General features: G+C 36.9%; 1 protein-coding gene across 3 annotated transcripts in view; it reads right to left on the bottom strand.

The window, feature by feature from the left end:
* The window catches only part of RMDN1 (regulator of microtubule dynamics 1), a 32490-nt gene extending 13001 nt beyond the window's left edge, over window positions 1-19489 (bottom strand). For all 3 annotated transcript variants that reach the window (XM_069465492.1, XM_069465493.1, XM_069465494.1), the window contains exons 1-4: window positions 19276-19489; window positions 15548-15665; window positions 6319-6406; window positions 4614-4773 (exon numbers count right to left, since the gene is read on the bottom strand). In XM_069465492.1, coding sequence (XP_069321593.1) covers window positions 4614-4773; window positions 6319-6406; window positions 15548-15665; window positions 19276-19404 — 495 coding nt within the window. In that variant the 5' untranslated portion in view covers window positions 19405-19489. The remainder of the gene's footprint in view (window positions 1-4613; window positions 4774-6318; window positions 6407-15547; window positions 15666-19275) is intronic.
* Window positions 19490-24681: the final 5192 nt, after the last annotated feature.

Raw genomic sequence — 24681 nt, 5'->3', positions numbered from 1 at the left:
AATATAAGAAATAAAGACTTTCAAGATATTAGCCATCAAGTAACAGTGACACCTGAGAGACAAAAAACAATTAAGGTGAACCCTACAATTGCTCTAGATTACTGCCTGAAGAGGATTTCCAGGCTGCAGCCCAGGGAAGGCAAAAAGATGCCAAGCCCGGCAATCTCCCTGCATTGAGGAGATAGAACTGGAAATCTGGGGAAAGCCAAATGTGTGGAGTTCACAAGATAGAGTACTATAGAGGAGACAGATACCTAGAGCAAAAACTCCAAAAAACTGCAAAGGGTACCCTTCTGTATTCAACTGAATAAAGATCATCACTTGCATGTGAAGAAATTATTAATATCAAAAGCTAGGAAAAGAACCACCCAAAAGCTCACCAGATTAGACACCCAGAGCTCACAAAGGGCTGGGAACATCAGTTGTGGTAAAAATTAACCCTAGATTAAATGCTGCTCTAGTACAGCCTAACAAACCTTTAAAAACAAAATCCAAAAGGATCAATTGTTTCTTAGTAACTCAACCATGTCCCAAAATACAGTTCAAGAACATTTTTAGTAATACAAAAATATTCAGCACCCAAGAAAGTAAAATTCACAGTGTCTGACAATCATTAATCAAAAATTACTAATCATTCAAAGAATACATTTAGAACTCTACCACACACCATGTATAAACATTAACTTCAAATGGATCAAGGACATAAATGTAAGAGCTAAAAAAAGATAAAACTCTTAGAAGGAAACAAAGGTGAAAATCTGCATAACCTTGGATTAGGCAATACTTTTTTAGATATGAACCAAAGGTACAGTCAATCCAAGAAAAAATAAATAAATTGGACCTCAACAAAATTAAGAACTTGTGCATCAAAGAACACTATCAAGAAAGTGAAAAGACAATCCACACAATGTGAGAATATTTGCAAATCATATATCTAACAAAGGACTAGTATCCAAAATAAATCAATAAAAAGACAACCCAATTTAAACATAGGCAAAGTCCTTCTGTTTGTATTTGTGTGGGAAAAAAATTTTTTTTAAATGGGCAAAGAATTTGAATAGATACTTCTCCAAAGAAGATATATAACTGCCCAACACACTCAGGAAAGATGCTCAGCATCATTAGTTTTTAGGAAAATGTATATCAAAACCATAATGAGATACCATTTCACACCTACTAGGATGGCTATAATAATTTGAAAAAGCACAATAACAAGTATTGCAAGGATGTAGAGAAATTAGAATCCTTATACATTGTTGGTTGCAATCTATGACAACATGCAGCTGCTTTGGAAAACAATTTCAGTTCCTTACAAAGAATTATACAGAATTACCATATAACCCACCAACCCCACTCCTAGACATATACTGAAAAGAATTAAAAACAAGTATTTAAACAAATACTTACATAATATATGAATGTTTATAGCTGCACTATTAACTATTTTCAAAGGTGGAAATTAACCAAATGTCCACCAACTAATGAATAAACAAAATGTATATCCATACAATAGAATATTATTCATCCACAAAAAGGAATAAAGTACTGTTACATGTCGATGGACCTCAAAAACATTAAGATAAAGATGCCAGACACAAATGATCACATAATGTATGATTCCACTCATTTAAATACACAGAATAGATAAAGCCATAAAGACGGAAAGCAGATTAGTAGTTGCCAGGGGCTGGGACTAAGACAGAACGGAAAGTGACTGCTTAATGGGAACAGGATTTTCTTTTGGGGTGATGACAATGTTTTGGAGTTGGTTGTGTAACACTGTAAATGTACTAAATGTTACTGGATTGTATGCTTTAAAATGGTTAATCTTATGGTACATGAATTTACCTGAATTAAAAACAGGTATACGGCCGGGGGTGGTGGCTCACGCCTGTAATCCTAGCACTCTGGGAGGCCGAGGCAGGTGGATCGTTCGAGGTCAGAAGTTGGAGACCAGCCTGAGCAAGAGTGAGACCCCGTCTCTACTAAAAATAGGAAGAAATGATCTGGCCAACTAAAAATATATATAGAAAAAATTAGCCGGGCGCATGCCTGTAGTCCCAGCTACTTGGGAGGCTGAGGCAGTAGGATCGCTTAAGCCCAGGAGTTTGAGGTTGCTGTGAGCTAGGCTGACGCCACGGCACTCACGCTAGCCCGGGCAACAGAGCGAGACTCTGTCTCAAAAAACAAAAAAAAAACAGGTATACACAAAAAAACTTGTACACAACTGTTTATAGCAGCTTTTTCACAATATTAATAATGGCCAAAAGATGGAAACACTTACATGCCCATCATCTGACGAATGAATAACAAAAAAGTGGTATATCCATACATTGGCATATTATTCAGCCACAAAAGGGAATGAGGCACTTTCACTTGTTCGACATGGATGAACCCTGAAAATATTATGTGCTAAGCGAAAGAAGCCAGGCACAAAAGGCCACATATTGTGTGATTGGTCCAGCATAGGCAAATTCACAGAAACAGAAAGTAGATTAGTGCCTGCCAAGGAATGGAGGAGGGGGAAATTGGGACTAACTGGTAATGGGTATGGGGTTTACTTTCGGGGGTAATGCAAGTGTTCTGGAATTAGATAGTGTGATGGCTGTACACTATAGTGATGAATATGCTAAAAACCACTGAAATGTAAACTTTAAAATGGTGAATTTTATGTAATGTGAAGTAATCAATAAACATGCTATAAATATGTGAAAATAACAATAGCAAGACCTATCACCTGCCTACAAAGAGTACATGTTAAATATAAAAACACAAAGCAGTTAAAAGGACAAGGTATACCATGCTAATGTTAATCAAAGCAAAAGAGTGGCTACATTAATATCAAACTAAACTGTAAAACCAAGAATATTTCTTGAGATAAGGAGGATCATTTTACGATGATAAAGAAATATATTTCATCAAGAAAATATAACAATCCTAAATGCTTATATCTCTAATAACAGCACTTTAAAATACATGCTGTAAAACTAATAGAATTGCAAAGAGAAACAGACAAATCTACACTTATACTTGTAGACTGATTTCAACACCCCTCTCTCAATAATTTATAGAACAAGTAGACAGAAAATCAATAAGGATTTAGAAGACTCAAACAACACTATCAACCAACTTGACCTGAATGACACATTTATAAGATATTCCTAACAGGTGAATACATATTCTTTTCATGTGAACAAAGAACATTTACAAAGATGGATGGTGATGATAACATGGAACCACTTTCTTAGCCATAAAACAAGTCTCAATAAATTTAAAAGAATTTGGACCAGGCACAGTGGGTCATGCCTGTAATTCTAGCACTTTGGTGAGGCCAAGGTGACAGGATCACTTGAAGCCAGGAGTTCGAGATCAGTCTGGCCAACACAGTAAGACCGCAACTCTACAAAAATTTTATTTATTTTATTTTTTTATTTTTATTTTTTTTTTTTTTGAGACAGAGTCTCACTCTGTTGCCCGCCTAGAGTGCCATGGCGTCAGCGTACCTTGCAGCAACCTCAAACTCCTGGGCTCAAGCAATCCTACCACCTCAGCATCCCGAGTAGCTGGGACTATAGGCATGTGCCACCATGCCCGGCTAATTTTTTCTATATATTTTTAGTTGTCCAGCTAATTTCTTTCTATTTTTAGTAGAAACGGGGGCTCACTCTTGCTCAGGCTGGTCTTGAACTCCTGAGCTCAAAAGATCCACACGCCTCAGCCTGCCATAGTGCTAGGATTACAGGCATGAGCCACGGCGCCCGGCCTCTACAAAAAATTTTAAAAACTATCCGGGCATGGTGGCATGCACCTGTAGTCCTAGCTACTCGGGAGGCTGAGGCAGGAGGATGGCTTAAGCCCAGGAGTTCAAGGCTACAGTGAGCTATGATCATGCCATGGCACTCTAATCTGGGCAACAGAGCGAGACTCTATCTCAAGGCAAAAAAAAAAAAAAAAGAATGCATATTTGTTCTAGCCTCTATATAAACCAGTAGTAGTTTTATTGGGGAGGGGAATACCAACCCCTCAAGGGAACATTTGGAATGTATGGGTATAGCATCTGGTTGTCACAATGATTTGGGGGCTCTACTGAGCACAGTCCAACATGATAAAGAAATGTCCTAATCCAAAATGCCAATAACCACGGCCTCTTGTCTCCCCACACTGTCTACTGAAAAACATCGTTCTAAACCAAGTAGGAAATCTAGAATCTATTAATAGCTGAGTTATATGTGAAAAATGGTACTAAGTGTCAGTTGTCTAGCTACTACATTCCTACCTCCACATAAAACAGAAATATAATGTGAAGAAAATGAGAAAATATTTGTCAAGTGCTAGGAATAAAGATAAGGCAAATCATGAAATCACTAAAACTTCTGTTTAAAAATAAGCACTCACAAAAGTAATTTGCCAAACATACTAATGAAGTTAGACCAAATGTTCAAGAACACAAAAAACTACTTCTTTTTGAAAAAAAGGTTATAAAAATAAATCTCTTCCCTACTTCTTTAAAATAAAGAAATTTTCCTTCCTACATAAATTAAGGACAATAAGTAAGTACAGAACAATGTACCTCTCTTTGCATAGTAGCAGCTTAGTTACTTTAAGCAACTCACCTTATGAGCTGCAAAATTTGATTCATTTTTTTCTAGTGCTCTTTTTGCATATTCTAGGGCTTCATACACCAATTGCTTTTTCTCTTCTTCTGAGGTTCTGCTAAGCTGAGCTACATCACGTGATGCCCGTGCCAAACGCCACAGTAGCTCTGCATCTTCACTAATTTGAAATAAAATGTAAAACAACCATTCAGCTCACATTTAAAAACTGTTAAAGGTTACATCACTAATGAATACATTATGGTCTTTCAGCTTAGTTAAAAAGCAAGCAACGTGACATCAAAAGCCAATATCAATGATTCTAAACAGATTATTTTCTTTCATAGAAAACCTTTGCTAAAATTTCCTATAAAATATTTAGTATTCATAAAATATTAATTTACCTATAGTGTCTAAAATACTGACTCGATTAGAAAATACCTTTGTATTTGAATTCTCTAAACACTTGCCCTACAAAACTCAACATACAACTTAAGGCTTAACCTCACTGGCACTGTGTTTCAGACAGCTCACTGATTCATATAGTACCATAAAATACTTCATACAGTCCCATAAAGTACTTTATAGACAGGGTCATGTTCTAAAAAACCAAGACTGCTGAATCCCTAGCCCCAAATACAGCAGTTGGCACATAATTAGGTATATGATAAATATCTGTTAATGAATGAATGATTGAATCTAATGTAATCTTAAAATAAATCCTATGTTTGAATGCCATGCCATGATGCATAGCTTACTTCAAGGGCATTGGACTCCTTGAAGAACTGCCATTTCAATATAATTAAAGTTTAATAAATTATTAACCATAATTAACAGCCATATTGTTAAAAACCTAAATTTTTTTTATTAAATGTTTGCCTTTGAGCCCACTTTATATTTTTTTTAACCAAAAAAAGGTATTCATATACTAAAGGTAGTGATAGTATTGTTATTATTCAATGACTATATCATAACTAACTACCTTACAGCTTACTTTTCCAGTCATCACTAAAATGACTACAAAATGATAAACCAGCCACCTCAAGTTACTGAGAGGAGTATGGAGAAGGAAAGATGGATCCTACAGATATTCAGAAAGTAAAATTGATGGGTCTTGGAGAGAAAACTGGCTTTGGGGATCTAAGAAAGGTAGTTTAAAATGACTCAATATTTTTAGTTTAAGAGATAAGGTAGATTAGTGATCTGGAAATACCACTTAGCTTTATTTGACTTACTTTCTAGGATTGAATCTCCCTCTACCTCCATCCTCCAAAAAATAAAAAAAAAAAAGACTATGCTTCTGAAGTGATACACAATTACCATTCAATGGTGGCATAGAATCATCCTAAATCCCAGTAAATTCATTTAAATATATATCAATACGGAATTACTTTTTTAAAAAAGGAATGAGAAATACACAATACAGATAGATGAGATAAACATATATTCAATGACTACCCTGTATGATCCAAAGCAATACGGCAAAAATGTTTCAACTTTCCACTAGAATAAGTAGAACCATCTTTTCTAAATCAATGACATACATGTAGCACTTCTGAGTCATTTAATGTAAGAAAGAAACAGTATATTGTAAATTCTAAGAAATAATTTTGAAGTAAACACTAAAAATCAATTAAAAAATTTCAAGCACCAAGAACCACTTTAATTGTTAAATAATAAAAATTTTTAGGAAACCACAAACTTAGGCTGATTATACAGTACCTACCTTTCCTTGTATTGGGTTAGCAACTGATACAGTTTTTCTGTTTCTCCACTTTCATACAGGTAGTCTGCTTGTTCAAGAATTTCTTCAACTTAAAAGATTATAAGAGAAAAAAGACACATAAAGTAGGTCTTCCAAAGTCAGATTGCAATAATTCTAAGAAACATAAATACTTTTATATACAAGCAAATAAAATCAGATATAGAAATCACCTATAAAAAAAGATCAGAAATTCTGAAGAACTTAGATTGAAAGTATAGAAGTATGAAGCTATCATAATAAAATATTTTATTGAAGTCATAGAAAATAAATCAGAAAACTTATTCTGGTACTGACTAAATATGACACATTTTTTTAAAAATGAAAATAACAATTTCCTGTGAGGAAATTATGGGTACATATACCCTTCGCACAGATAAAGTCTTTGTTGTTGCTGCTATTAAGAGCCATCCATTGTAGAAAATGATGATAGAACTCATCTGCTTACAGCACTGAATATTATTTATTTGCATAGAATGAACCACACTATTTTACTAAATCATCTTTATGATATAACTTACATATACAGACACTGTTACAGGAAAAAGGGTCAAATCTGAAATCAGACATTTAGATGAAGTTAACTACACAGAGAATCTGAAACTTACCTCATTGGCACTATGTTCCAACAAACTCTTATGACTAGTTTATACATGGCTACAAAATACATGAACCTTATTGACAGTGTAATGCCCTAAAAAATTTCTCTACTCAACTCATTGAAAAAACAGTAAGTCTGTATTTTAGGAAATTCTAATTACCAGTAAGCAACATTTACGCTTAATTTTGTTTTCTGTAAGGGTACTGTGTAATATTCCAATGTGTTAAGTTTCTTTACTATTTATCTTGGTATACTTTAATCACAGTACACTTGAAGTTAAAAGGGCTTTTAAGTTTTTAAAAAATTAAATTAGATCAGCAAAAAGAAAAAAACCATGACATTTGTGACATAACATGTAAGTGAAGTATTTTTTAAGTTAACATCATGTTGTAATTATACTAGTTAAGAAATTAAATGATAACAAAGAAACCCTAAAATTAAATAAAGATTTTTCTCAGTAATCTTACTTCAATCTTATTAAGTGCTGTGAAGTTTAATAATATTCATAGGGCTGGTTAATTTTTCTAAAGTTTGTTTCCATTCTATTCTGTTTTATATTTTTATGTGTGGCTGATTCTCAAAGTGTGGGTTTTAACAACCCAAACATTGTTTAAAAGAATAAGTATTAGTCCTTATTCATTAGTTGGTATTTGTGGTAGGAAGAATAACAGCCCTCAAAGATGTCCACTTCTTAATCCCAGGAATCTGTGAATATGTCGGTTACGTGGCAATGGGGAATTGTAGATGGAATTAAGGTTGATACTCAGCTAATCTTAAAATAGGAAATTATTTTAGATTATCCAGGTGGGCCCAATGTAATTACAAGGGTCGTTAAAAGTGCAAGAGAGAGGCAGAAGAGACTCGGAGAAGGAGGTAGGACAATGAAAACAAGATCAGAATGATGAGAGTGCTGATTTTGAATCTGGAGGAAGGGGGCCTTTCAGCCAAGGAAGGCAGAAAGCTTCTAGAAGCTTCTTGAAGCTGAAAAAAGCAAGGAAAATGATTCTCCCCTAGGGGAGAATGCAGGAATGCAGCACTGCCAACACCCATTTGGATTTCTGAACTATAGAACTGTAAAGATAATAAATTTGTGTTGTTTTAAGCCACTGAGTTTGTTTCAGCAATGACAGGAAACTAATACAGTATTAAATTATTGATCTGGCATATTAAAATGTGCACATGGTACATATGAGTAGCAAAGTTATTTTTAAATCTATTCATTCATTATTCTCTGACTCCCTGATAAGACTGAGTACTGTCCTTAGCAGGATCTAGGAATTCTACATCACCCAAATAATTAAAAGAAAAATGTAGAGATTTAGTGAATAACTGAAATATTTTTTGTATGCATTCTTTTATAACCTCTCAAATCACTTAGCTCCAATTCCTTTATTCCACAGTGTAATACCATAAGCTATAGTATCCTGGCTTTAAATATATGTTCTATATAAGTTTTCCCTATTCTAAAAAGGAATTTCTAAAATCATACAGTGTGTAATTTATAAGAAAAAAGGACACTTACTATGGTACTACAGACTCACATAGGCACTAGGGTGGGAGCATGTAGACCACTCCAGATATCTGCAAATCAGTTGTTTTTTTACTTAATGCTCTGCACCTTCCTGAAAATATTTAAAAATAAGCTATGTTACTGACATAAAGAGACCATACTCTGTAAAATGGGCTAAGTTTTAAAGTAAATTACTTTCAACTTAAGTAACAATAAATATCCCAAGATGAACTGAGATGTTAATTTACCAACAACTGTATAGTGAACTCTTAAATTTAGCCTACAATGAATATGTGCAAGATCATAACAACTCTTAGAATTTTTCAAAGAAAGCAACATCAATGATATGACATCCTATGTATATGTTAGTAAACTTTGGTTTTCCAGTTTTTCTTGCTGTTACTCTAACCATGTGAAAGGTATCTAGACAAGAATGAAATTCTCTTAGATACTCCTCTGGCAAGATAAAGAGGTTTCTATATATAAGACTTAAAAAGTGGAAAATTTAAGTATCTAGATGCAAGGCTCTAAGTAGCAGCGACATCATCGAAATTTAAGGCAAATCTTTCACACCCACAATACTATCTCAGCAGTACTGGAAGCAGTGCTACCAAAAATGCCCAGAAGTGTAACAATTAAACATATATGAAAGAGCATTGATCTCAGTTCTGTAGGTTCATCAATAAAGAGGAATTTTTAAAAAGTATATGGAAAGAAGAAAACTGAAGTAACGTATGAAGAACCTTTATTTAAATTGGGTGCTTGTAATTAACTTATCTTTTAAGCATCTTACAAATGAACTTTCACACACATACAGAATACTGTGAATGTATTAGCATATCCTTTTTTTAAGGGGCTTTAAATTTTATCTACTTTAAAGAAATAATGAAAAAGTTCCTACAGGAGTTCTTCAGTTACTGCTAACAAGTGGGTATTTGGTACCACCTTGTGGTAAATATAGATGTTACCATTTAAAAAATCAGTCTGGCCGGGCGTGGTGGCTCACGCCTGTAATCCTAGCACTCTGGGAGGCCGAGGCGGGTGGATTGCTCAAGGTCAGGAGTTCGAAACCAGCCTGAGCGAGACCCCGTCTCTACTAAAAATAGAAAGACATTATATGGACAACTAAAAATCTATATAGAAAAAATTAGCCGGGCATAGTGGCGCATGCCTGTAGTCCCAGCTACTCGGGAGGCTGAGGCAGTAGGATCGCTTAAGCCGAGGAGGCTGAGGTTGCTGTGAGCTAAGCTGACGCCACGGCACTCACTCTAGCCTTGGCAACAAAGTGAGACGCTGTCTCAACAAAAAAAAAAAAAAAAAAAAAAAAAAAATCAGTCTTATAATCCCATCCAACTTCAATGAATTTCTCCATTTCTTTGTGATTCAGCAGATGCTTTATCACCACACGCTTTTTTTTTTTGAGACATGGTCTAGCTCTGTTGCCCAGGCTGGAGTGCAGTGGCATGATCACAGCTCACAGCGTCCTCAAACTCTTGGGCTCAAGCAATCCTCCCACCTCAGCCTCCCAAGTAACTAGGACTACAGGAGCATGCCACCATGTCCAGCTAATTTTTTAATTTTCTGTAGAAGCGGGTCTCACTGTGTTGCTCAGGCTGGTGTCTCAAATTTCTAGCCTCAAGAGATCCTCCTGCCTTGACCTACCAAAGTGCTCAGATTACAGGCTCAAGCCACCATGCCCTGACCTCCCAAAGTGCGCAGATTATAGGCTCAAGGCACCATGCCCATCCCCACCACAAATCTTTAAAAATTTAATGCTGTGTCTTTTTTTAAAACTTCTGCAGCCAGCCTGTTGAATATTTACAGTTCCCTTCAATCTTCAGTTCGTCATGATAGATCTTTGCTTGTTTCATAATCAGCATACCATTAAGTGGCATGTATTCACTGCAACGCTGACAGACCCACTCTTTCAATACACAATCAAGATAATCGTTTTTAGCTTTATGTAGTGTTTTTCTATTTTCCACCATTTTTGGCACGGAATTTCAACAGTTTATCCTTTTATCTCTTCAGGTCATATATGATAGTCATTCCAACACCATATTTTTTAAGATGTTTCACTTACACTGCTGTCCAGTTTCTCCCTAGCTTGACTTTCTGGCTACAAATAAATATAAATGCTTCCTCTTTTTCTCATTACTGTTATCCACAGGGGTATCTGAAGGCCTTTTTGACATTTTCAACATCTTTATACCACAGAGTAGAGAATAAACATAGTGAGTAATGCATGCACATTTTCGCCCCATGTGGGGCATCATGGGGAGCCTGTCCTTGGTACATCTACCCTGCACATGTGCAATTTTTTACCCTTGGTGAGCGTGCTTGTGTGGGGGAATCTGGGTGTGCACTGAAAAGATACATAGAAGCTGAAGGGAGCTGGGAGGTCTTTTTTCTCCTGGGGACACTGACTAAACTATGTGCTATGCCTGCATTTTGACTGCAACCTGTCACAGATGTGAAATTTTTCATTTGTGGTGTCATTATCGGCACTCAAAGTTACAGACTTTGGAGCATTTTGGATTTCAGACTTTTGGATTAGGGCTGCTCAACCTGTGTTAGTATATCAGAGGTACCAAAAATACCTTCTTTGATGAACTTAAAAATTGTAAAAAATAAGTATCATCCACCATCTGGATGCTAAATTAAAGAGGTAGAAGACTATATAAATAGGGTAGTCACTCTATCCCCTTTCCTTTTTCTAACTTTTATAATTCAAGTTTATCTAAATGTTTGACCCATACGATCCTATAACTACTATCTCTTCTTCAATAACCATCTGAAGAATAGTAGCTTTAAACCAAACCCCTTTAAAGCTTGTGCTCCTTATGAATTTCCCACAGTTTTTCTGCATTCTTTTTCAACTGGGCCTCCTCATCAGGAGTCAGCTTTATCGTTATAAGGTCTGTTATATCATTCCCTCTCAGGGTAAAATACTAAGGAATATTACATTTATTCCATAAAGGCTGAAACTTAATGGTAGATACTGAATGCACTCTAAGATTCTTTAGAATACTTTCCATGAAATCAGCTACAGATAGACCAATGGCCCAATTAATGGTATCTTTCATTTTAACCATCTCGTAGCCAAAGGTAAACGATTTTTCCCCCCAAAGAGAGCCTCACTCTGTTGCCCGGATTGGAATGCAATGGCGTGCAATCACAGCTCACTGCAACCTCCAATTCTGTGGCTCAAGCAATCCTCCTCTCAGCCTCCCAAGTGGCTACAGGTACATACTACCATGCCTGGCTAATTTTTTTTTTTTTTTATTTGTAGAGACAGGGTCTCACTATGTTACCCAGGCTGGTCTCGAATTCCTGGCCTCAAGTGATTCTCCTGCCTCTGCCTCCCAGAGTGCTGGGATTACAGGCATGAGCCACTGCACGCAGCCAGGAATCACTTTTTTGTGGATTTTTCCCCCACAGTTCAGGATCTTTATTGGTTCCCATATATGAGTCCAGACCCTCCACAGGGACACCAGCAATGCTAACTCTCTACTCCATACAGGAACACTTGAATCTCCATGCTTTCTAAGGATCTACCCATGACAACTTTCAGAGTGAAAAGTCTTTGCCCAATGAAGAAACGAAATCAGTCAGTTATCTAGACCACAGCCACTTCCAATAACATGTTTTTTGGGGAATGCATTCAACTTCTAGGATACTTAATTTAAGATATTCACTGGATTGGAATCTATCATTTTGCAGGAGAGATAATACTGGGTAATACTGGAAATTATTAATTTAAAGAGGAACACATTTTGCTGAACTACATCATGGTATGTTACTTTTCCTGGACTTATGCCTGCTGTGATAATCATTAGGTTGGAATTTACAGTGACAAGGTAATCTTTGCTGGAAATGATATTTGGCATTTTTATGAAAGGGCTGCCAAGTTGAAGATCCACTGTCTCACCCTTTCATTTGCCTTCATCAACATCTACAAAGGCAAGTTCATAACTCAAAACTTTTAATGAGCTGCTGATAGCACACATGATACCAAAAGATTCAGTTCTCATAACAGAGATCTTATGATGATGAACAGCCTCCTGTGAAATGAAATTCTAAGTTCACACTTCACTGTCACCATCTTGGAGATGGGGATGAAGGGCCAGTTGCCCCTGAGTAGGATGTGTGCTCCTGGTAGAGACACAGAGTCATCCCCAGGCAAAGAAAGTTCACTCCCACAGCCCTATTCTTGAGCTGGTCTGTAGAACTTCTCCAGTTCAGCTCACGGTAGATCACTCAAAAGGCAGAGAAAGAGAAAGGAGGAAAGCAGCATAAAAGCTCACTGAAGTCTGAAAAAACTGTTGATCATTTGACACCCCTTCACCCTCTACTGCTGTGGCTGTGCAAGGCCTTATCAAGCTTGTGCAGGCCTCACACTAGGCTAGCACCCGAAAATGTTATTTTTAATTTAATGAATATATAGTAATTTTTTATGTCATTAAGTCACTTCTGAAAAATGAACTATAATCATTAAGGCTAAAAGTAATACTGGCTTTGTCTTTCAAAGTGCCATATTTGGTTACTCAGGCAAGCACTAAATCTTTGCAATCATTTCTATAACGGTGCTAAACACACTAAAACTAAGTATGATAGATGTAAAGAGAAATAAAGAGATAAGAGTTCTAACCTTTAATACTTTGAGTTTGAAGAGTTTTAACTCTGTAAGTTTTTTTCCAAAAATTAATACTATAATGTGACTTGTCCTAACTCCTTTACAAGGTTGCTGTGAGACAGTTATGGTGAAAAGTCTAGGGAGCTTTAAAAGATAAATTATTAAGTATTTGCCAAAAGATGTCATTGAGCCAGTGACAAAACCAAGTCCTCTAATTTGTCCTTCTTCACAAAAATGATAGATTAAAAAAAAAGGAAAGAAAAACATAGTAGTTCTTAATTATCTGCTTTTTTAAAGAACAGATAATCATGGATAAAAGAATCAATAGATAACTAGTAACCTTTATGTTATAGATTTAAATTCTCCTTTTACCAGAACTTTAATAACAGTAGCTATTCAAAATTAAATCTCTGCTTCTTTCCCCAATTACCTTCTCCTTTATAATTTAAAAGTGAGGATTATCAAAAACAAAAAAGCTTAACCAACTAACTAAAATGGTATTTCTCTGACATACTTAAAGTTTAGCTCACTTGTTTTAACTAAATTTAATTTTTAAAAAAACTGTCAAGTCTTAATATATGTTTACTTATCAATATTATGTTAAAGAAGAAATATGATGGAATTTTTTCACTTTTCAACCACTTGATATTTGGTACCAAGATGCATTCAATTTGTAAATGAAATATTAGGTTATTAAGTATGGAATGTCTGATTTCCTTAAGTACTAAGTTTGACAGTTGATATCTCTGACATTTCACTTTGACACTTCTTGTTTTATTTTTATTGTGAAAGTATATCCTCATTCGTTCAAACACATGGTTTGGCTTGTGATTATCTTTCAAATTTTTTTTTTAGAGCAATTTTTGTGAAACCATGGATAAGTCAAAAATTCATGTCATTTTTGAATATGAATTCCATCCTAGAACCAATGTGGTGCAGATAGCTTGAAATATCAAGAAAGTGTTTGGGAAGGATGTGGCTAATGAACTCACAGTACGTTGATGGTTTGAGAAGTTCCATTCTGGTAATTTTAATCTTGAAAATGAGCCATGTGGGTGACCTGAGACCAAGGCAGATAATGATGAGCTGAAAGCTACGGTGGAAGCAAATCCACCTAACCTATGTGTGAATTAGCAGCAAGGTTTGACGTTACTATTCCAACAATATTGGGCCATTTGAAACAAATCAGCAAGGTCAAGAAGCTGGATAGATGGGTACCACATGAATTAAATGAACATTAAAAGAGAAACTGTCTTGAAGCTTGCCTTTCTTTGCTGTCATGCCATAAAGGTGAACCATTTCTACACCATATTGTTATGTGTGATGAAAAATGGATTCTTTTTGACAATGCCAAGTGTTCGGCACAATGGCTGGATAAAGACAAAGTGCCAAAACAACAGTCCAAAACCGAATATTCGTCAAAAAAAAAAGCTAATGGTGTTTGTTTGGTGATCCAGTGCTGGTATTATCCACTACAGCTTCATGAAACCTGATTAAACGATTACAGCAGATGTGTGCTGCAACCAACTGGATGAAATGATAAGGATGCTTGCAATTGAGCAGCCAAGATTGGTCAATGGAGACAAGACAATCCTCTTGCAAGACCACATGTTGCAAAAAAACAACACTGCTCAAACTACAGAAGCTGGACATGGAAACACTTTTGTCGGTCATCCACCATATTCACCGGACCTTGCACCAACTGACTAGCACTTCTTCCAGGCTTTGGACCACTTCTTCCAAGGAAAAATATTCAATTCTCAACAAACTATGGAAAATGCCTTTCACGATTTCATCGCCACTCGCTCTCTAGGCTTCTTTGCTGCTGGCATAAGCGAGTTACCATTAAGATGGCAAAACTGTGTTGGTAATTTAGGTACATACTTTAATTGTACTGCTTCTTGTTTGAGATATAATAAACTTTTGATTTGGAATCAGACAATTCACATTTAATGACATAATACTTCTATCTCAAAGTTCTAGGGATTTTCCTTAACTAGATCAAGAATAGTACAATACACCTTGGTGTTGAAGAAAAAAAATAATCATTTTGTCATTATAAAGCAGAGGTTGGCAAATTTCTTCAATGAAGATCCAAAGAGTAAATATTTTAGGCTTTGTGAGCCACACATGGTCTCTATGGCTTGTTCTCCACTGCCCCGCCCCGCAACAATCCCTCAACCCTTTAAAAATGTAAAAAATATTCTTAATTCTTAGCTTAAGGGTCCTACAAAAATATAAAGTATTAATAAAGCATTTCTCACTCCAGCAACTCTATTAATAGTTTCAAGAAAATTTTTTTATAATATCAGAGTGACAAGTAGAGAAAAAGAGAATATAATCTAGACTATAACAATGTTAACTGCATTATCTGTTCAAAAATAATTGTAAGTTATTAACAAAATAAAAAACAAAAACTCTTAAGTGTTCCAGATATTAGGCTTACCTTTGGCTGTAGCATGAACCACAGCAGCCTGAGAAATGACTTGGTAAGTTTCAAAACCCAAATAAGACAAGGCTGAGACTAAAAGGCCTCTTTTCAAAGTTCCTGGGTTTCCCAATACCTATGGAAATAATTATGGTCAGAGTTATCAAACTTAGAAAATTGGAAGGAACTTCCACCCCAAGCAAAAATTACATCAATTTCCTCCCACCTCAAAACAATCAATCATAAGAATACTGGAAGCTCAAAAATTAACCAAATTCTTTAGTAAAACTACTTTAAACCATATCTTAAGAAAAAGATACTGCCTAAGAGTAGTAGCTCATCTAAAAATCACACTCATGCTGATAAGTGCTAAAGAGGAAGATTTGCAATTCATTTGCAAATTTATGGATATTACAAATTATATGAAATAAAATATGAGAAACCAATACATAATATCAATCTTACAAATAAACAAGATGAAGAATATCAAACATAGTAATTACTACACATAAAAAATGTACACGGCTTTAAGTGACCCATGAAAGCCACATTTTAAAATAATGAATAAAGAGTATATCGAAACATGTCTGGAAATTAATATTCATAATTATGGCTAGGTTCTTGAGACCATGACAAACGAGATATATATGGATATTGCACCAGCAATTTTCTCCTTTCTCTTCAATTTTTCTCTCTTTAACATAGCATAATTTTTCCTTCTGTTGAATCATTCCTATCAGCATAAAAACAAGCTACACTATCTTTGTTAAGCTGTAATTTCTCCCTTCTTTTGAAAACAAAGCTTCCTCTTGACTTCTTATTTCCCTTCAGTATCATTCCCCAACTCCTCTTTCCGGTAAAACTCTTCAAAAAGGTTGTCAGTACTGTCTCTACTTCCTTTCTTCCCATTCTCTTTTGAACCCATACAAATCACACTTTTATCTCCACAACTCCATTGATGGAACTTTAGTTCATGTTACCTAAGATGATGCTATTTCCTATGGTCAATTCTGAATTTTCATCTTACTTGACCTATCAACAGCATTTGACATCTGGTCACTTCCTCCCTTTAAAAAAAAACCATAAATGAGTTTAAATTTTTTTAAACAGCTTTACTTTATTGAGATACAGCTGACATAAATAAACATACCTAAAGAAAATATTTATTCAAGAATAGGCACTGCAATGGGAATACATGCTTCATAGTAAACTATGTGCATGTTCAGGGAGGTAAAGGAAGACAAAGGTTTTTAAAGGAAAAGTTAGGAGGATTATATGATTATTTTGAGATAATTATTCTTGACTACAAGGATCAATAATGAAGGTGGTGCCGAGTCCAAGGTCAGCCAAGCAGTCGCTGGGCAGATGTCCTCACAGAAGTGTTTTTATGTAGGGTTGCAGTGGCCTTTGTGATAGGTTGTGGTAGACCTTTGTGATAGTTTTTGCAGTCTTCTGTGATAGTTTTTGTTATCAAATATTCATGCATGAGAAGGCTCCCTTCATAGTCTTCAAGTTCTGTATGTCAGGGATTTTGTTTTTATTTTATTATTTATTTTCTTAGAGACAGGGTCTCACTCAAATTGCCCAGGCTGGAGTACAGTGGCACAATCAGAGCTCACTGTAACCTTGAACTCCTGCGCTCAAGTGATCCTCCCAACCTCCGCCTACCAAGTAACTAGGAATTCAGGCATTTGCCACCACACCTAGTTAAATTTTTAAATTAATTAATTAATTTCATTAGTTAGTTATTTGAGACAGGGTCTCACTCTGTTGTCCAGACTAGAGTGCAGTGGCAACCTTAAACTCCCGTGCTCAAGCGATCCTCCTGCCTCAGCCTCTGGAGTAGCTGGGACTATTGGCATGTGCCATCACAGTCGGCTAAATTTTGTATTTTTTGTAGAGATGGGGTCTCACTGTGTTTCTCAAGCTGGTCTCATACTCTTGGCCTCAAGGGATCCTCCTGCTTCAGCCTCCAAAATAACGGAATTACAGACATGAACCACCACACCCAGCCTGTCAGGATTTTTTTTTTTTTAACACAAATGATTCGATTGAGTCTGACGACTTTCACAGGGTTTCTGTTTCTCATGTTCACTACTATATTCCCAGACCTTAGAACAGAGCCTGACACATAGCAAGCACTCAGTACAAATTTGCTAAAGAATTACTGTTCACAGGTGGGTATTTTATAAAACAGCTTACAAACTGAAACACAGAAAACTGAAATCTCTCCTCAGCCACCCAGAAGTAGGCCCAAGTCTCTGAAAACTCCTGGGGAATAAATATCTCTAACTCAACTTATTAACATCATGCTGAGTGAAAGATCTAGAAAAAAGGAAAACAAAAATAAAAGCTATGTAAAGGCATGAAGAACTAGAAAACTGGTAGCATAGTTCCAACTCCGTGAAAAGTCAATAAACCTGGAAGGGTTTTCATTACTGCCTTTGATTTAGAGCAGAGCTTTATTACTTATGAATCTTTCTAGTCCCTCTTGATCTTGACTTTTTTCCTATCCTTTTCTATCTTGCTTCTCCAGTTTTCAGTTTTTTAGCATAGTGGCTATTTCAAGCTCATGGGCTCTGGAGATACTCTGCCCACCATCAAATACAACATCTTTTAGCTGCCATGACGTGGACACAATTATTTAACCTTATTTCCATTTGCTCTGATGAAAAATGATTTAAATAACAGTTCTTACTAGATAGGGTGGATATAAAGATTAAATGGAGTATTGTTTACTACAGTGTCTGGCTTAACACAGTTGTTTAACACAGTAAGCCTTCAATAAATGCTAGTTAGTATTCTTTAAACTATGATCACCCTCACTAAAATGGGACTTTCTACTCACCAATGTTCGAATTTGGAAATGTAAGGCTAAGTACTTTCATACTTAGTAAAACGTAAGGCTAAATGGTTTCATACTTAGTACTCCTCCCATCCCTCTTCCCGTTATCACCTAGCATCTTCTCATTTGGTTATAAACTCTTCGGAGGAAAGGGGATTATGCCTTACTATCTTTCTATCCCCCCGTCCCACAATAATTCTGAACAATTTTAACTGAGCAGGCAGGTAAAAATGTATTTTTGAGTTTAAAATAATGAAACGCCTAGTTTAAGTGAAATATATCATATGTACCCATGTCCATCCTCCCTCAGTCCCCTTTCAAGAATAAACATCCAAAGCCCAAGAACAGTCTAATTAAAATGCCAGAAGACTACAATCTAACAGCCCAACAGCCTCCCTTAACGTTATGCAGAAAAAACAAGTAACTAGGAAATAATTATTTTTCTGAAAAACTTAAATGATATGAAATCTCTGCTTCTGAGTCGTAGGAATTTTCAGAATCGCACCACAAAGTTTTCAGTCTGGTAGATTGACACCCTCAAGTGCTGTGACTGCATCTGGCATCGATAAAAGTGAAAATTATTTCACAGCGGTCAAGGTTCTTTCGCCGTCCTGTTCTACATGTTCTCACATAGAAAGGCAGACGTGAGGCAGCTTCTCTGGGAAGACATACCCCACTTCTTCTCAACCCCTAGCCTTCATAGAGAGGAGGCTTGCGAGAGAGAAAGGACCTGCCTGTCATAGTCACAGGAAGCGCTCCAGAACACAGTCCCGAGTTCCTTCCTTAGTTCATCTCATTCTCATTCCCATGGGTGTCGCGGGGCTGCCAAGCCTGAAGAAGGAAGAGCCCGAACCCACCCACTTGGTAGGGGAGGAAGCAGGGGCCAGGGCGGCGAGGGTACCTTAGAAACGCGGACTCGCCCGGGGCCGCAGTGTCCGCGGCTGCCGGAAGTCCCTGTCGGGAGCCAAGACCCCGGGGCGGCTCCACGTCTCAAAGGGAGGAAGCGCCATAGTCGAGCGGCCAGCGCCATGGCCTACAACTTGCGGGCTGACACTTTACGCCTTCGGGCGGCTACTAAGGCGGGCTAGGCTAAGGAAGCCGCAGTCTTTCCGAGAGAACCGCCTCCTCCTGCTTCCTGGTCAGCGTCTCTTCCGCTCCCACGACTTCCGGTCCACGGGTTAAAGGGGTGGGAAATACCCGGATTGGGTAGGGTTTGGCTGACGTTCCGCGCATGCACCCAGTGGACCCGGGTCGTGAGGGTGCCTTTCAGGCCCGCTGACCCGTTTTTGCTCGTCTCTCCGGGTTTCCTTCATGGTTTTGGTACAAGGGTAGATCTCCAGAACAGAATTGAAAGCTTAGAAATAGAGCCAAGCATATATGTATGCCAGAAGAAAAACTGTTATTCATAATTCTCTGCTGTCTTCTACGGAGGGTGAATCTTGACACTAGAGTATCTTTTTTGGAAATAAATGCTTGGAAGAATTAAACTGCCTCACGCAAGGAAGAGAAAGGAAAAGATTGAGAGACTGGAGGGGTAGATTCAGGAGAGGAAGAGAGAAGCCAAAGAAGAGGAACAAACAATGCCAAGGGCAAGCTGGTCTTAGGGGGAGGAGGTCTCTTGACAAGACATTGATGCCATTGTATGCTCCAGGATGTGTAGTAAAAAACCCTTGGTCTCCCCCAAAAATCTTCAATAACGTTGATATTTCTAGCTGGAGCGGAAAGCGGCATTCTTTTGAAGGAATGAAGAGGTTTTGAATCCTACCTCAGGACTGATGTGAGTGAAAACATAGGCTGCAAATGGAGTACCTACTATATGGATTATAAAAAAAATTTTATGGGCAATAAGGGAGGGTAGTCATAGTTTTTAAAAATTAGGTTTCATTTCTATAGTACTTTTAATATTACATAGTGAGAGGCCGGGTGCGGTGGCTCACGCCTGTAATCCTAGCACTCAGGGAGGCTGATGCTGGAGGATCCCTTGAGGTCAGGAGTTCCAGACCAGCCTCAGCAAGAGCGAGACCCCATCTCTACTAAAAATAGAAATTAGTCGGACAACTAAAAATAGAAAAAAAAAAATTAGCCGGGCCGTGGTTGCGCATGCCTGTAGTCCCAGCTACTTGGGAGGCTGAGGCAGGAGGATCACTGAGCCCAGGAGTTAGAGGTTGCTGTGAGCTGGGCTGACGCCACGGCACTCTAGCCCAGGCAACACAGCAAGACTCTGTCACCCCCCCCCCCAAAAAAATTACATAGCTAGTTAACACACGCTTTTATTTTCGTTTGATCTTCTCAACTACTTTGTGGAGTAATTGGTATCCCAGGTTAACAAATGAGAGAACTGTAGTTCAAAGAGATTTATTAACTTAAGAAACGACACACAGCTGATAGATATTGTTAGAAGATTGGAATCCATGCCTTGTTACTCCAAATCCAGTGTTCCTTCTACTATATGATTGCTGCCTCCACCTCTTCCCATTAAATCAGCCATATTTCTTTAGGATTTAAAAAAAATGTATAGATAGCCTTCCCAATTTCTTCTGAACCATAGCCTATTAACCCAGAGAGAACCACTTTTATCTTATTTCCCATATTTCTACTGGTGGCTACTTCAATATTGCTAAATAAAATATTTATACCACTGGATACTATGATAATATTAATGAGTTTCTGATATCTTTGCTAGAGTGAATTTTTAATGGAATTTTTCATTTTGAAACAAAATTTAATTCCCGAGAAGAGCTGCAAAAACTCCCATATGCTCTTCAACTAGATTCAGCCATTGTTAATGTTTTCTCACATTTTCTTTATCTTTCTTCGTATGCATTAAATTTAGTATGCATATTATATTCCTTTTATTATTTTCTGTTGTTGAACCTTTTGAGTAGATTACAGATATCATGACTTTTCACTCTTAGAGACATTCTCTTATTTAGTTTCAGTATAATTATCAAATTCAGGAAATTGAAATTGATAGAATACTATTATTCAATATACAAATTTTGTTGATTTCCCAGTGCTGTCCTTTATACCAACTATTTTTTCCTTAATTCAAGGTCAAATCCTGATAATATGTTGCATTTAATTGTCATGTTTCTTTGGTTTCTTTAAATCTGTAATGTTTCCTCAGCCTTTGTCTTTCATGACATCAGGGGTTTTTTTTGTGTAGTCCCATTGATTTATAGCAAGGTTTCTCAGCCTTGGAACTATTGAAATTTTGGGCTGGATAATTCTTTGTTGTGAGAGGCTGTCTTGTGATTTGTAGGATGTTTAGCAATATCCCTGGCCTCTATCTGTTAAATACCAAGAGCAGCCTCACCCAGTTGTGAAAACCCAAGTAACTCCAACATAGCCAAATATCCCTGGGAGTAGAGTTATCAGATTTAACAAATATAAATAGGAGACACCCAGTAAACTTTTAATTTCAGATAAACAACAAATAATTTTTTAGTATAATATATTCCATGGGGCACACTTACACTGAAAAGTTATTTGCTATTTGCTATTTCTCTGAAATTCAAATTTGACTGGGCATCCTATATATTATCTGGCACCCCTACCACAGTTGCCATGATTAAACATTAATGGTTTATGGTGTGTCCCTCGATTTGGATTTGGTTGATAGTTTCCTTATGATTCTTGTGATTCAATTTAGGTCATGCATTTTTGGCAGGAACACTAAGTAACATACAGCCTCCATGGCTTCACATCATGAGGCTTATGATGTGATTTTGCCCTATTATTGGCGAAATGGGGTTTCTTTAAAAAGATAGATTAGAACACTTTATTCCCCTGCTTTAAATACTTGATAAATGCCCTCTTCTCCCACTCCCCACATTCTCTCTCTCAATAGGTTTCAGCCATACTATCTTTTCATCTTTTCTTTCCTCCAGTAAGCCTCAGATCACCCTACATGATATTCTGTCAGGAATCCTTCCCATTCCACTATCTTGATATCCTCCCATTGGCCCCACCACACTCCACTATTCCTTACCTGGCTAATTTCTATTCATCTTTCAGCTCATAGCCTAAATGTCATTTCCTTCAAGAAACTTCTCTTGATTCTTCCTAATATACTTTTGTTTATTTTATGGCCCTAAGCACATTTTATACTTCATTTTTATTTTTGTGATTATTTTTAATCTGGAATATATTTTGGAGGAAGAGTTGGTAATGTGCACCTTCACTATACTGTAAACTCAATGACCATGTTTTATTTTTTGCTTATAACAGAACTTGGCCCAATTTCTTCATTCATTCAACAAATATTTACTGTGTGTCTATAATATGCCTGCTATTCTTCTAAATGTAGTGAACAGAACAGTTCCTAGTGCAGTTCCTAGTGTAGTATATATTCTGGATGGGGAAAAATAGTAAATAAGAAATAAGTAAAAGATATATGTTACATGGTAATAACATATTTAATACATCTAAAGAGGAAGATAAATTAGGAAGGGGTATAGAATGTATTTTGTATACTCAAAGCAATTTAAAATAGAGTAGTGGCCAGAGAAGGCCACACTGAGAGAGACATTTGAACAAAGACCCATGGAAGAGGGAGTGAGCCATGAGGATATCTGGGGACAGAGCATTTCATGTAGAGGGAAAAGAAAGTGCAAAATCCTGTATTGGGAAGGCATATGCCATTGTCCAAGAACAATAAATCTACTGTAGATAGAGCGAGGAAGAAGGAGAGTAGTAAGAGATGAGGTCTGAGAGGAGATGGGGCTCAAGCAGTGTAGGTAGGTAGGACCTTGTAGGCAATTGTAAGAACTTTGATTTTTGCTTTGTGTGCTTATGACATTTTAATTGGATCCTTCTCACTGTTTTGAGAATAGACTAAAGGGGAGCAAGTAGGGAAGCAGTTAAGAGAATACTACAATAATCTAGAAAGGAATAATAGTGGCTTGGACTAGGCTAGAAAATATGGATATATTTTGAAGGTAGAGTTAATTCCCTAACAGACCAGACCAGATGGGGATGGGATGTGGGAGGAAAAAGTCAAAGATGACTCCAAGTGTTTTGGCCTAAACAACCAGAAGAGTGCTTTGCTATTAATTAGGGATAGAGAACAGTGTGGCAGGAACAGCTTTGGGGAGGAAGATCAGAAAGTTGTATTTGTGTATGTTAGGTATGGAACGCATATCAGACAAATGTGGTAGCCAGCCTCCAAAATGGTCCTTAATGGTCCCTACCTCCTGGATTTACTCCTTTGTGGAATTCCTTCCCACATTAAATTGAGGCTGGTCTGTTTGACCAACAGAATCCTGTAAACTAAGTGATGGTGTATGACTTGAGGCTAAGTCATAATAAAGAAAAGTCATTGCAGCTTCTGCCTTAGTCTCTTGAATTGTTTGCCTTGAGGGGAGCTAGCAGTCATGCTATGAGGACACTCAGGCAGCCCTGTGGAGAAGCCCATGTGGAGAGGAACTGTGGTCTCCCACTGACAAACAATACCACTTTGCTAGCTGTGTGAGTGAGTCACCTTGGAGATAGATCCTTCAGTCCCTGTTGAGCCATCAGATGACTGTAACCCTTGCTACTAGCTGAATGCAACATCATGAGTGATGATGAGCCAGAACCACCCAACTAAGCTAATACTAAATTCCGAAACCACAGAACCTTTGAGAGACAATAAATAATTGTTCCTATTTAAGCCATTAAATTTGGTGTAATCTGTTATAGAGCAAGTGGTAACTAATACAATATCCAGGTGAAATGTAGGCAGTTAGAATCTGGAGTTTCAGAGGGAAGGCATGGAAGTTTGGTAGCCTTAAGAATATAGATGGAATTCAAAGCTGTAAAACTAGATGAGATAACTAAGGATGTGATTGAAGATAAAAAAGAGAAGCTCCAAGAACTAAGCCCTGGGCCACTCCAGTGTTTAAAAACTGGGAATACGAGGATCAAAAAGCAAAGGAAAGAAGTAACAGCCCCTGAGGTAGAATACCTAAGAGCGTTTTGTGAATATCTCATTCATTTTAACATGAATTTAACTCTCTGCCAGGTGTTGAGTCTCATACTTATTTGTTTTTTTTTTTTTTTTTTTTTTATTTCTAGAAGCTTGTTATGCCTGGTACATAATATGCATTCAACACATGTTGAATTAATGGGTGAATGAATAAAAACAAAAGTAGAATGGAATTTGGATTCTAGTTGAAGAGAATGAATAAGTACATTGAATAGCTATGGCATTACACATTCAAATGAGAGATTGCTTTTTGAATACTAAAAGTGAAAAACCATCCCCTTGTCTCTATTCTATCCCTGTTTTAATAGAAAAATTTTGAAGGTTAGGTATGGATACTGC

The sequence above is a fragment of the Eulemur rufifrons genome, chromosome 3 (genome assembly GCF_041146395.1).
Source record: "Eulemur rufifrons isolate Redbay chromosome 3, OSU_ERuf_1, whole genome shotgun sequence".
In the NCBI taxonomy this organism is placed as follows: Eukaryota; Metazoa; Chordata; class Mammalia; order Primates; family Lemuridae; genus Eulemur; species Eulemur rufifrons.
Note: the sequence above shows the minus strand (reverse complement) of the source record. Positions and strands in the feature narration are given on the sequence as shown.